This window comes from Salvelinus namaycush, chromosome 30 (genome assembly GCF_016432855.1).
Source record: "Salvelinus namaycush isolate Seneca chromosome 30, SaNama_1.0, whole genome shotgun sequence".
NCBI classification, from domain to species: domain Eukaryota; kingdom Metazoa; phylum Chordata; class Actinopteri; order Salmoniformes; family Salmonidae; genus Salvelinus; species Salvelinus namaycush.
This window is the reverse complement of record NC_052336.1, coordinates 28,685,748-28,698,922: the sequence shown is the minus strand read 5'-3', so window position 1 is coordinate 28,698,922 and position 13,175 is coordinate 28,685,748. Positions and strand designations below refer to the sequence as shown.

The window sequence follows — 13,175 nt, the reverse complement described above, 5'->3', positions numbered from 1 at the left end:
GATCTGATCCTAGTGGGTGACGTTATGTGAACAGTCTAAGCACGAGACACATATAAATGTTATTGGGGGCACTGGGTTTAACACACACACACACACACACACACACACACACACACACACACACACACACACACACACACACACACACACACACACACACACACACACACACACACACACACACACACACACACACGCGCAGTGTATTATCATACAAAAAGGCCTCCTGGTTATCAGAGAAACATGATCGGTGGTTCATGAAATGCCCGGAGAACGAGAGAGAAAGGAGAAAATACTGTACATGTTTAGAGCCTGGAGCAAAACCACAGCATCCTCTTCGAGGAGAGAGAGAGAGAGAGAGCGAGAGCGAGAGAGAGCGAGAGAGAGCGAGAGAGAGCGAGAGAGAGCGAGAGAGAGAGGGAGAGAGAGGGAGAGAGCGGGAGAGAGAGCGGGAGAGAGAGCGGGAGAGAGAGCGGGAGAGAGAGCGGGAGAGAGAGCGGGAGAGAGAGGGAGAGAGAGGGAGAGACCGAGGAAAGAGGAGGGAGAGACAGAGCAAGGGGGGAATGAGGATTCCTCTAAGGAGAGCGAAAAGAGAGGAAGAGAGAGGAAAAGAGAGGAAGAGAGAGGAAAAGAGAGAGGAAGAGAGAGAGGTAGAGAGAGGAAGAGATCCTGTCCTTCCGTTTTACTGCCAGGTGCAACCTTAACCTGAGCACCTCCCTTCTCCTCAATCGCCTGAGGGGCCTAGTCAAGTCCAGACAGGTACGGAGATGGGCATTGGGGATGCTGGGGTGTTGAGAGGGTGCTGGAAATAACTATAACTCCTTGGGCTGTACACACATACACACACCCTGGGGAGTGGAAGATGTAAAACCTCTCTAGAGATCCACTAACATCACACACACAACGAGTGAAGAACAGAGAGAAATACACGACGAAGGAGAGGACCGAGGGATATACTGTATTTATCATTGTAATGTTAAAAGGGTGGTTTGGGGCTTTCCTATTTTTCTCCTATCTTTTGCATACTGTATCTGCAAGAACACATATACACACACACACACACACACTCACACACCACAGAAAAAAAGAGTGTCACACACATAGACACACCACAGAAAAGAGTGTCTCTTTGTCTGGTCGGACAAAAGGAATTCAAATCAGCGGACGGATTGTTACAGATGAGTTACTTCCTCTTTCTCTGGCCGTGAAATGAAATGCGAGCTGAAAGACACACACATTAATTCGATGTGACACTCGCAGCCTTTTGTCGCTATGGGTCTGCGTCGTCCGATAACTAAAAGGGATTCTTCGGTAACGACAGTGCCAGTTTGAAATGTCATTGGCACACATTTGAGAGTGAAAACAGAGGCGGTTGTAGTGACTATCCCTTCTTCGTCTTCTGATTTGAGGCGTTTTGGTTCCTTTATCGGGGATCAGTCGGTGTCCTGGACAGCTACAGAACATACCGGCTTTTGTTCCAACCCAGCGACGAAACACCTGATTCACGTCATCAACGCCAGCGTTCATCAATACCTTGATAAGTTGAATCGTGTGTGGTAGCGCTAGGCTGAAACAAAAGCCTGCACATCTGTAGCTCTCCAGGAACCAGGGTTGGAGTCCACCGCACTAAATACTCTAGTTCTTGAGTTAGAATCTCCTGTCTTTAGGCAGATTTCCCAACCTCTCCCCCCCCTTGTGCACTATGACACATTGAAGCTCTTAGCCTGAGGTCACAAGGCTTTTACCCCATTGCCATGGTGATATCTGACACCCCAACCCCCAACCCCATCGCTGACTGGGCCCTAACGGCAGGCTAAGATGCTGGTGTCCAAAGCAGCATCATTAAGACATTAAAAGCTGATCTGTTGTATAGGTCTCCAATCCAGTGGTCTACCAAAGCCCGTTACAGAGCGGCCAACTAAGGAGCTGATGCGGACTCTCTGTCAGGGCTCGTGAAACTTACACTGCAACTACGTCCATACACGCACACACACACACACACACACACACACACACACACACACACACACACACACACACACACACACACACACACACACACACACACACACACACACACACACACACACACACACACACACACACACACACACACACACACTGCTGTCAGCTGTCAAATCCAACTCCCCACCTTCCCAAATCCGCTCCATTAACCCCCCCCAGTCATCTATTAAATTAGACTGATCTCATTAGAGCCCCCCCCCCGCCACATACACACACTTTACCCGGAAGCCATTTCAGCCCTGCTATATTATGTTAACGCAGTTATCCACCACTTTCCAACTCTCCCAATTAATGCAAACCAAAACCAGTAACCACATTTATCAGACATTCCTTCAGGAGGGCTGCTCCAAATGTACCCCCCCTCCCGCCTCTACCCCCTCCCTCCTTGCCTTCCCACAACCCTCCACCTCTGCGCTTTTTCAGAAAGGAGTGGAACGCTCTTTGAAGAACAGTCGGGAATATCAACAAAGAGAGACTACTGGCACAAGCAGTAATGCACTATTAACAAAATTAACTCCCAGATAGATGAAAGTGAAAAATATATACCACACCGTTCCCAAAAACCTTTATCATTGAATTGCTTTTCAGACTCTCTCGCTCCACTCTCTCCCTTTTTCTCTCGTCAACAACTGCCAATATGAAAAAGCTCTCTCACACACACCTTCTAGGGGTTTTCTTTAAGACCTTTATGAAAGGTGAAGGGCAGAGGTGAGAAAGATACCGTATGAGCAGGGTGGTAAAGAAAGAGGCAGGCAAAAGGTCAAGATGGCTCAGTGCATGGTGAGAGGAGAGAGACTTGAAAGCTTTCATCTCTCACCTTAGGGGTTAGGAGGTGAGGGAGAAGGGGAGAAGAGGTGAGGGCTTAGGGGGTGTGAGAGAGGAGGGAGGGAAGGAGGGAAGATAGAGGTCAAAAGGTGGGAAAAACAGGAAATCACTCACACCTGCAGATTGACAGGAGTTATAGCTGCAGTCTTTACTTAGCTTCACTCTTTCTTACAGAGCCCACTTCGGTCCCACACACCCGTCCGCTTCTCTTCCATACGAACACAATCTATCTAAATAGTATAATGGCTCCTTCCATTTCCCGCTGTCAATTATCCACATTAAATCTCCCTCCCTCCCTCCCTCCCTCCCTCCCTCCCTCCCTCCCTCCCTCCCTCCCTCCCTCCCTCCCTCCCTCCCAGAGAGGTCAAACTGCTGCCCTGTTATCCTTTCCATTGATCCACGCAGGTCAACCATTTTGTAATTTGACCCAATGTAAGGATATCTCCCAATGATGTAGAGAAATGGCCTGTGTGTGTGCATAGTGTCCTACCTGTCAGCGTCTCCCTGGCCAGTGGAGGTGTTGCGTTGGAGGGTCTCTCGTACCGCCGCCATGCCGTCAGGTAGGCGGTTGAGTCGCCGCGTGTACAGGCTCAGACCGCCGTCCGTCATGTAGCTGAGATCAGAAAAGGTCAAGGGTCACATCAGAGAACGCAAGGTTTTCAAAGTCAAAGCGCACGTTAAAATACCACAACACTGAGTTTTACAACCCTTTTGATGGAATACAGTTCATTCTTGATGGATTCCAACACTGATATAGTTTGACTAAAAGAAGACAGTTTTTCATGTCAGCTTTCAAGCCAGGAAGAAGACAATAGAGCACGGTCCAACACTTGGTCTAACACCCCAGAGAGAGAGCCAAAAACTCCTTCCCTTTCTGGTGCCTGGGCCGGACAAACAAGATGGCTGTTCCTTCCTGCTCTAAATAAAACCAACGAGGAGCGGAAAAGAGCATCCATCTTGTTTGTCCATCCCAGGCACCAGTCTCATCAATCAGATGAAATGGCTGCTGGTCGACTGGACCGGTCATTAACTCCACACCACTAGAGCTTCGCACATGCATAGAAGAACACAGACACGCACGCACAAGTGCAGCTGGACCAGTTCTTCGCCTACATTTCCAAGATGTTGTTCCTGGTGCAGTGTTAATGTTGGCACCCTTTTTTAGATTTAGTCTAGTCTTAGTCATTTGACTAAAATATCATTCAGAATAACAATTTAGTGTAGTTATTATCAAAATGACGAAAACATTTGGCAATTTTTTTTTCAACTAAATGGCCTTTCATTTTAGTGACATAACATTTGTATTGCTTCATTAACCTGCTTGTGTTCCTATCTCCAACACCGCAGTCGTATCTAACAGTTCACAACAATACACACTAATCTAAAAGTAAAATAACTTGTTATGGAGAGGGGGCAGCATTTTCACGTTTGGATGAAAAGCGTGCCCAGAGTAAACTGCCTGCTACTCAGTCCCAGTTGCTAATATATGCATAGTATTAGTAAAAACCTGAGAAAAATCCAACCAGGAAGTGGGAAATCTGAGGTTTGTAGGTTTTCAACTCTTGGCCTATCGAATACACAGTGTCTATGGGGTCATTTTGCACTTCCTACGGCTTCCACTAGATGTCAACAGTCTTTAGAAACTTGTTTGATGCTTCTACTGTGAAGTGGGGCCGAATGAGAGGGGAATGAGTCAGGGCTCTGGCAGAATGCCAGGAGCTCGTAACGCTCGTTCACGTGAGAGCGAGCTCTGTTCCATTGCTTTTCTGAAGACAAAGGAATTCTCTGGTTGGAATATTATTGAAGATTTATGTTAAAAACATCCTAAAGATTGATTCTATACTTCGTTTGACATGTTTCTACCGACTGTAATATGACTTTTCGTCTGAACTTTTGCCTGGACCTGCCCGCGCGTCGTGAGTTTAGATTGTGTACTGAACGCGCGAACCAAAAGGAGTAATTTGGACATAAATGATGGACTTTATGGAACAAATCAAACATTTATTGTGGAACTTGGATTCCTGGGAGTGCATTCTGATGAAGATCATCAAAGGTAAGTGAATATTTATAATGCTATTTCTGACTTATGTTGACTCCAACATGGCGGATATCTCTTTGGGTTGATTTGTCGTCTGAGCGCCGTACTCAGATTATTGCATGGTTTGCATTAAGAGAAGTATATCTATAAATCTGTGAATAACACTTGTATCTTTTATCAATGTTTATTATGAGTATTTCTGTGATTTGATGTGGCTCTGTGCAAATTCACGGGATGTTTTGGAGGCAAAGCCAAATGTAAACTGAGGTTTATGGATATAAATATGAACTTGATCGAACAAAACATACATGTATTGTGTAACATGTTGTCCCGGGAGTGGCATCTGATGAAGAATATCAAAGGTTAGTGATTAATTTGATCAATATTTCTGCTTTTTGTGACTCCTCTCTTTGGTTGGAAAATCACTGTATGCTTTCTGTGACTAGTTGCTGACCTAACATAATGATATGTTCTGCTTTCGCCGAAAATATTTTTTGAAATCGGACACTGTGGTTGGATTAACGAGAATTTTATCTTTAAAATTGTGTCTAATACTTGTATGTTTGAGAAAATGTAATTATGAGATTTCTGTTGATTGAATTTGGCGACCTGCAATTTCATTGGCGAGTCCTAGACAGGATAATTATATAAATAATAGATTGAGCAATGTCGGAGTGGCATTGACTAAAATACTGTATTCTATTCTATTGTATTTTAGTCAATGCCACTTCGACATTGCTCAATCTAATATTTATATATTTCTTAATTCCATTCTTTAACTTTTAGATTTGTGTGTTGTTGTGAATTGTTAGATACGACTGCCCAGTTGGAGCTAGGAACACACGCATTTCGCTACACCCGCAATAACATCTGCTAAATATGTGTACGTGACCAATACAATTTGATTTGATTAACACGGTAAAGATAAAGAACGATGCCTGTAAGTCCCACTAGATGGGCAGGCGGCACAATTGGCGATATCGTAAACATTTATGAAAACAACATTTCCATTTTTGGTCTTAATTCAAGGTTAGGGTCAGGCATAAGGTTAGGTTTAAAATCAGATTTTTAGAAGATCAACTGTAGAAAAAGGTGGTATTTATGACTTTGCCACTTGCCCAGATAGTGACTACCCTTGTAGGTGGGCGTGGAATCCCACTGCCAACTCATTCTCTATGGTCAAACCTACAATACGGGGTTGAATCAGTTGGTGGCTGGGGCCTGGGGAGGAGACTGAGCTATCTGTGTCTGTTTCAAATGGTTAAGACACAGGGAGGCTCCACCATATCACCACACACACACACACACACACACACACACACACACAACCCCCCCAGGCTACAGGCGTAATCTGGTCACTCCGTTTCCACGACAGCCATTTGAATAAAGGCTAATTTCGACACATCAATCGATTATATGAATATTGAAACAATGTGGCAAATGTCGGAGAGACGGACAGCAAGGTTTACACAAATCTCCTCAGTTGAAAACTAAATGTTAGTCTCAAAGAAATGTGAGATCATGTCTAGATACTTTTTTATAGTGGAGATAAAGTTTATAAATTGCCTGGCTGGGCTGATAAGACCGTGGATTGTGCAGTCAGATGGAACAGAGTAAATAGGCATTTTAACGTCATAGATTTAGCCCGTGGTCATTTGTGGAACAGACGGTTTTAAATCAGCATTCAGGATTAGACCCAACCGTTGTATAATACTGAGCAGCACCTGATCGCTCATCTCACTACGGCTTTGGCTGGCGTCCCACCCTGAGCCAATCCCTAAGCATAGATGTCGAAGATCATACTGCACTAGCAGAGGAATGGTTGGGCTCTTTCTTTTCATAACACTCACCTGCCCAGGTGTGTGTGTGTGTGTGTGTTTTGTTTGAAATGCGTTATCCGAGTGCTTCAGGGCGAGCACTTAACCCCACCACTTTCAGGGCAGGTGGCTCTGCAGAAGTGATTATGTCGCAAGAGAAACTTTGAGCTTTGGTTCATAGAACCGGGGTTACATCGGTAAACTCCGGTAGCTAGACGCGGGTGTAATAAACAAAGCGGTTTCTGTTTCCTTCCTACCAATGTGGCTCTGTCTTCTGAATGTAGCCCTTTCCTGCAGTCAAATGAACACATCGCCCTCTAGTGGCATCATGGGTGGAATGTTATTCATATTTTTCATAACTTCATAATTAATACAACTTTCTTTTGTTTTAAACCCGCCGAACATCCAGTGTTTCTATGTCAAACGGTTCTGTTATATGTATATGAAGTGTAATATTGGGATGCAAACTCAAAATTGAATACATTTCAACTCTATATCTGACATGGTACAGGTGTCTTCTTTTGTTTAAGCCCATAACCATGTGTGTGAGGTGGATACTTTTGTTTCAAAGTAGATTTGTTTAAGACTACCAAGAAACTGTGTGACCCTGATTTAGCCCACCGCAGTAAAAGGCTAAGCTACAAAATATTATGACCCCATTACTGAAAGATAAAACTCTCTACATTGCCCACAAGCCGCACAGGACTCATTAGAACAGAGTGGACTGGACCAGACACTAAATCAGACTGGGGGGGGGGGGGGGGGGGGGGGGGGGAATAACATTACCAATGATGATGTTCTGTTCTACACAGAAGAGAATACAAAAGTACGGCCTGATGATCTTCTGAACTTCCCAATACCGTTCTGATATATTTCAGTCACTTCAAACCACACTTCCTTCACATTGAAATACTGTCAAAAGTACTGTCAGACTGATTTGTAATAGACTATCTTAGCCCCAATTAACCCCCTTTTTTTTACATGGTGGGGCCAAAAAAAGTTTGGTAACCCCTGAACTATGTGCTCTAAACAAGGCTATTTTCCTTCCTCTTGACACTGAGGCAGTTTAGGATTTTTTGTTGCTTGTTGATGTTTGACTCTGCTGCTGATGCCAGAATGGGGAGAGTGAACAGCCAAAAAGAGAGAGAGGGACTTAGTCTCTGAGAGCAGTTGGGAGCAGTTGGCTCCCAGTGTGTAAATTAATATGATAATAACGATGACAGCATCGGTTTAAATTGCAGAGTATGACAGCCAGGGTATGCAGGACAGCCTGTTACAACATGGACACTGACTTCAACATGGGCACTGACTAGCAAACAAACAGGTTATGTGGTACATCGCTACTGGATTGAACTCATAGAGCGGACCTACTGTCCTCTGGGAGATAGAGGTAGCATCTGATCTGGGCCAGTATTCACGAAGAGACTCAGAGTAGGAGTGCTGATCTAGAATCAGTTTTGCCTTTCGGATCATAATTCATAAAATGATATGGACAGGGGAAACCTGATCCTAGATCAGCACTCCTAATCTGAGATGCTTTGCGGATACAGGGCCTGGTCCCCAAAGGACATATGCTTATCTAAATGTATACCATCTCAAAAAGCTATTACAGAATGTCTTACAAGTCCTCTCACAACAAAAGGAACAACTGTATTTCCCCTTTATGCCACACTACTTTTGGCTGTACCATGTTCACATTTGCACACATAGGGGAAGTTACAAATACACTGGCGCCCTCTTGTGACAGTCACTTATAACGCATTCATTCCCGAAACTTATGAGAAAGGGCGCAAAACCAACCAAACCAGCCCCAAAAGGGATGAGTTGCAATTTGCAAAACACCATTTTTATATTCATATGCTAGTTCTCTCAGAATACTCACCCACTGGCGACGTCATCAGGGCGAGCTGCGTTCTTGCTCAGCACATCCCCGTCACTCATGTAGCCCGTCACCTCCATGGCGATGCCCTCCAGGTCAATATCCTCCTCTCTCTCCCCCAGATCCATTCCGAGGGCACCTCCCCGCCCCGCCAGCTGTCTCCGCAGGGGGCCAGGGTACAAGTAGCGCCCCCCCTGCCCTCCTCCTCCTCCCAAGGCACGACCACCATAGCCGTTCCCCGTGGAGGGCGCGTCCCCCGCCTGCAGACGGGGGCTGGACTGGCCCAGTCGCCATGACGACAGGGAGGGCCGGGAGGAAGTGAGGCTGAGGATGCTCCGCCCACTCCCGCCGCCACCGCTGATCTCTGTGGTGACGTTGCTGTCAAAGGTTGTCTCTAAGGTGCTGGGGTAGGGAGGGGGGGAAGCAGAAACAAAGACTATACATTAGCTCAGCAGCATTGAACTGGACTAGACAGTGGGTAAGACCTCTCTAATCCTGTGAAAGGGAGCGCAAGCAGCAGGGAGAAAGACTGGGTCAGGAGCATGAATCAAAATCCAAAGAAAAGACAAGCCATTACTGGATCAAAGACACTGACACTCTCATAAAAGGGGGGGAGATCATGCTGAAAGAACCAGACACAAGACACAGTCTAGTGGGGTTGGAGAACAAGCCCTCCGTTACATACAAACTAGAATAGAGCATCAGACAGACAAGTCTTAAACCGCAAAAGTTCAGAGCTGGTGTAACTGGGTCAGGTTTGTAAGCCGCCTTGTTCGCACACGCTTTTTCAGTTCTGCCCACAAATGTTCTATAGGATTGAGGTCAGGGCTTTGTGATGGCCACTCCAATACCTTGACTTTGTTGTCCTTAAGCCATTTTACCAAAACTTGGGAAATATGCTTGGGTCATTGTCCATTTGCGACCAAGCTTTAACTTCCTGACTGATGTCTTGAGATGTTGCTTCAATATATCCACATCAATTTCCTCCCTCATGATGCCATCTATTTTGTGAAGTGCACCAGTCCCTCCTGCAGCAAAGCACCCCCACAGCATGATGCTGCCACCCCCGTGCTTCACGGTTGGGATGGTGTTCTTTGGCTTGCAAGGCTCGACCGTTTTCCTCCAAACATAACGATGGTCATTATGGCCAAACAGTTCTATTATCAGACCAGAGGACATTTCTCCAAAAAGTACAATCTTTGTCCCCATGTGCAGTTGCAAACCGTAGTCTGGCTTTATGGCGGTTTTGGAGCAGTGCCTTCTTCCTTGCTGAGTGGCCTTTCAGGTTATGTCGATATAAGACTCGTTTTACTGTGGATATAGATACTTTTGTACCTGTTTCCTCCAGCATCTTCACAAGGTCATTTGCTGTCGTTCTGGGATTGATTTGCACTTTTCGCACCAAAGTACGTTCATCTCTAGGAGACAGAACGCGTCTCCTTCCTGAGCGGTATGACGGCTGCATGGTCCCATGGTGTTTATACTTGCGTACTATTGTTTGTACAGATGAACGTGGTACCTTCAGGTGTATGGAAATTGCTCCCAAGGATGAACCAGACTTGAACCAGAGCCATTTTTCTTCTGAGGTCTTGGCTGATTTCTTTTGATTTTCCCATGATGTCAAGCAAAGAGGCACTGAGTTTGAAGGTAGGCCTTGAAATACATCCACAGGTACATCTCCAATTGACTCAAATTATGTCCATTAGCCTATCAGAAGCTTCTAAAGCCATGACATCCTTTTCTGTAACTTTCCAAGCTGTTTAAAGGCACAGTCAACTTAGTGTATGTAAACTTCTGACCCACTAGAATTGTGATACAGTGAATTAGATTATTTCACTTATGTCTTATGTCTTATGTCACAAAAATTACTTGTGTCATGCATGAAGTAGATGTCCTAACCGACTTGCCAAAACTATAGTTTGTTAACAATACATTTGTGCAGTGGTTGAAAAATGAGATTTAATGACTCCAACCTAAATTTGTGGGCAGAACTGAAAAAGCGTGAACGAGCAAGGAGGCCTACAAACCTGACTCATTTACACCATCTCTGTCAGGAGGAATGGGCCAAAATTCACCCAACTTATTGTGGGAAGCTTGTGGAAGGCTAACCGAAACGTTTGACCCAAGTTAAACAATTTAAAGGCAATGCTACCAAATACTAATTGAGTGTATGTAAACTTCTGACCCACTGGGAATGTGATGAAAGAAATAAAAGCTGAAATAAATCCTTCTCTCTACTATTATTCTGACATTTCACATTCTTAAAATAAAGTGGTGATCCTAACTGACCTAAGACAGGGAATTTTTACTTGGATTTAAATGTCAGGAATTGTGAAAAACTGAGTTTAAATGTATTTGGCTAAGGTGTATGTAAACTTCCGACTTCAACTGTATGTATATGGATATCTATATTTACCCAGAAAAATATTTGGGGGATTGGATATGATGCAGACAATTACATTGATGGAAGCAACAATCGTTCCGAAATATTAAGCTGATCCATGTAACTAACCTTACATTTTACATTAACTATTGGGATTTTTACAAGAGAAAGTATTATGGATCATTGCTAAGAATAGCTTTATTGTAATTACTATTGTGGTCTCTCTCTAGGAGCTGTGTCTGTTATGTCTTAACGGATGTCAGTGGAACTTGTTGAATACACAGAAACAGAATGTAGAATTGAATCTGCAATATGGAGTCTGTTTGGATACTGGACTGGACACATGTTCTGGATCTGTCTATTCTCATTGCAGGGGGGGGGGTTCTTACCTGTGTGTGATCTGAGTCCCCCGTAGACTGGACATAGTCTCTTCCAGGTTCTGGCGCAAATCTGCAATGTTTTTAACAGTCCGCAGCCTCCGTGTCTCTGGATCTTCTGCTATACAGAACAAACATTGTGACTGAGTACATAGGCACTAGTGGTGCGCGGGTCAACTGTTTGTTCACCCGCACCCTCCCGCAATTGCTAATAACCCATCAGCAACCGCCAGACAATATGTTATAAAGTGAAAATCTGAGGCCCACACCCGACCCTAAACCGCTAATATAGAAAATGCGCCGTAGGCTACAGTCAGAGTCAAACTCCGACGTCCTTTTCGCCTGCGTGGATCGACGTTTACTTGTTCTCCCAGTTCCCAAAAACATTGAGCAAATGGCGTGTAGGCTATTTGGTGCCGGTACATAGGCTTACACGCTAATGCCAGATAGCCTAAAATAATGGAGAAAAAATAAATAAACGTAGCCTATAGATATAAATTGCACACGAATGAGACATTTATGGAATTTTTAAGGCATTGTTTTCTCTTTATTCAACCCGCCCGCCACCCACCTGCCCTTCATCAACACAATATTTCATGACCCTAAACCCGCCCCGTGGACATAACTGAGGAAGACTGTGGGCTATGAGTCAACCTGCGCATCACTAACCAAAAACAACAAAAACCAAAAACTGAATTTGGAGTACATGAGCCAGAAAGGTATTTTTCCCTTCAGACAGAATCAATCCACAGTCGGTTTCATGTGCTGTTCTCCTCAAACGAACAATCTAAAACAATCAAAACTAACAAACAAAATGGCCTGTCATTTCTGTACTGTTTAGACACACATAATCAATTGCCTAACAGCTCCTACAGACATAACTAGTTGATGGCCTACCTGAAAGGTCCTCAATGGATGGCTGGCTGGTTTTAAAGGGAACGTTTTCTCCGCCCCTTCCTCCTGACCCTGCCTCTGTCGCCATGATACCGTCGACGTCCGTTTGTGACCTAGATGATAACAAAGTGTCAAAGGTCAAAAGGAATATCTGGATTGTCAATGTCAATTCCCCCCTTTCTCTAAAACAGAGATGGTATGATCCTGCTGTTAATGCCCTATGACTGGCTAATGACAGGAGAGGAAGTTCATAAGTGGTGAGTGTAAGGGTAAGACAGTGGGGGGGGCTATTCATACAGGGGAGGATCAGAGGCAGGGTTGGGGAGTAACGGATTACATGTATTCCGTTACATGTAAGGGATTACAAAAAAGGGTAACTGTGATCCATTACGTTACCAGCTAAAATATTGTAATCAGATTACAGATACTTTTGAAAAACTAGATGATTACTTCGAGGATTACTTTTAAATTCAGAAAAGGATGTTGGCAACAACAAAAAATCGGACGCTTCTCTGTTTTCTCAATGACATTCAAATCAGCATTGAAAAAAGGCGCACGTTTAAGTTTGTTCTACCTGAGCGAGTCTGACCACAAGTTAGAGACCACTTTGATGACACACCAAATGTGTTTGATGTATCGCTGGAAAAGAGCAGAAATAGGCTTTTGTAGGCTACAGTCCGAGCTATGTCTTCCAATGGTGCGACTGCTGTCGGCATCCAAAGATTATCCGACTTGAATAAACGCTTGGAGGTAAGGATGACAGCAGTGGTATAGTCTTCAACGATACGGATATCACTTATTATTGATCTCTACATAGCGCATTGATGTGAATCACACTGCTGATCTCTCATTAAGCTATTTGCGCCTTACCGATTGTGGTTGTTGTGGATGGCTGTTCACACATCTAAATGTGTATTTGAATCGAATAATGGTTAAA

At 44.4% G+C, this 13,175-nt stretch overlaps 1 protein-coding gene across 1 annotated transcript in view; it reads right to left on the bottom strand.

Moving 5' to 3' along the window:
* LOC120025000 (neuron navigator 2-like) overlaps nt 1-13,175 on the bottom strand; it is a 67,681-nt gene that overhangs the window by 40,338 nt on the left and 14,168 nt on the right. Inside the window, exons 3-6 of the mRNA XM_038969413.1 lie at nt 12,242-12,351; nt 11,357-11,465; nt 8,588-8,986; nt 3,341-3,463 (exon numbers count right to left, since the gene is read on the bottom strand). Of these exons, the coding sequence (XP_038825341.1) occupies nt 3,341-3,463; nt 8,588-8,986; nt 11,357-11,465; nt 12,242-12,351 (741 nt within the window). The remainder of the gene's footprint in view (nt 1-3,340; nt 3,464-8,587; nt 8,987-11,356; nt 11,466-12,241; nt 12,352-13,175) is intronic.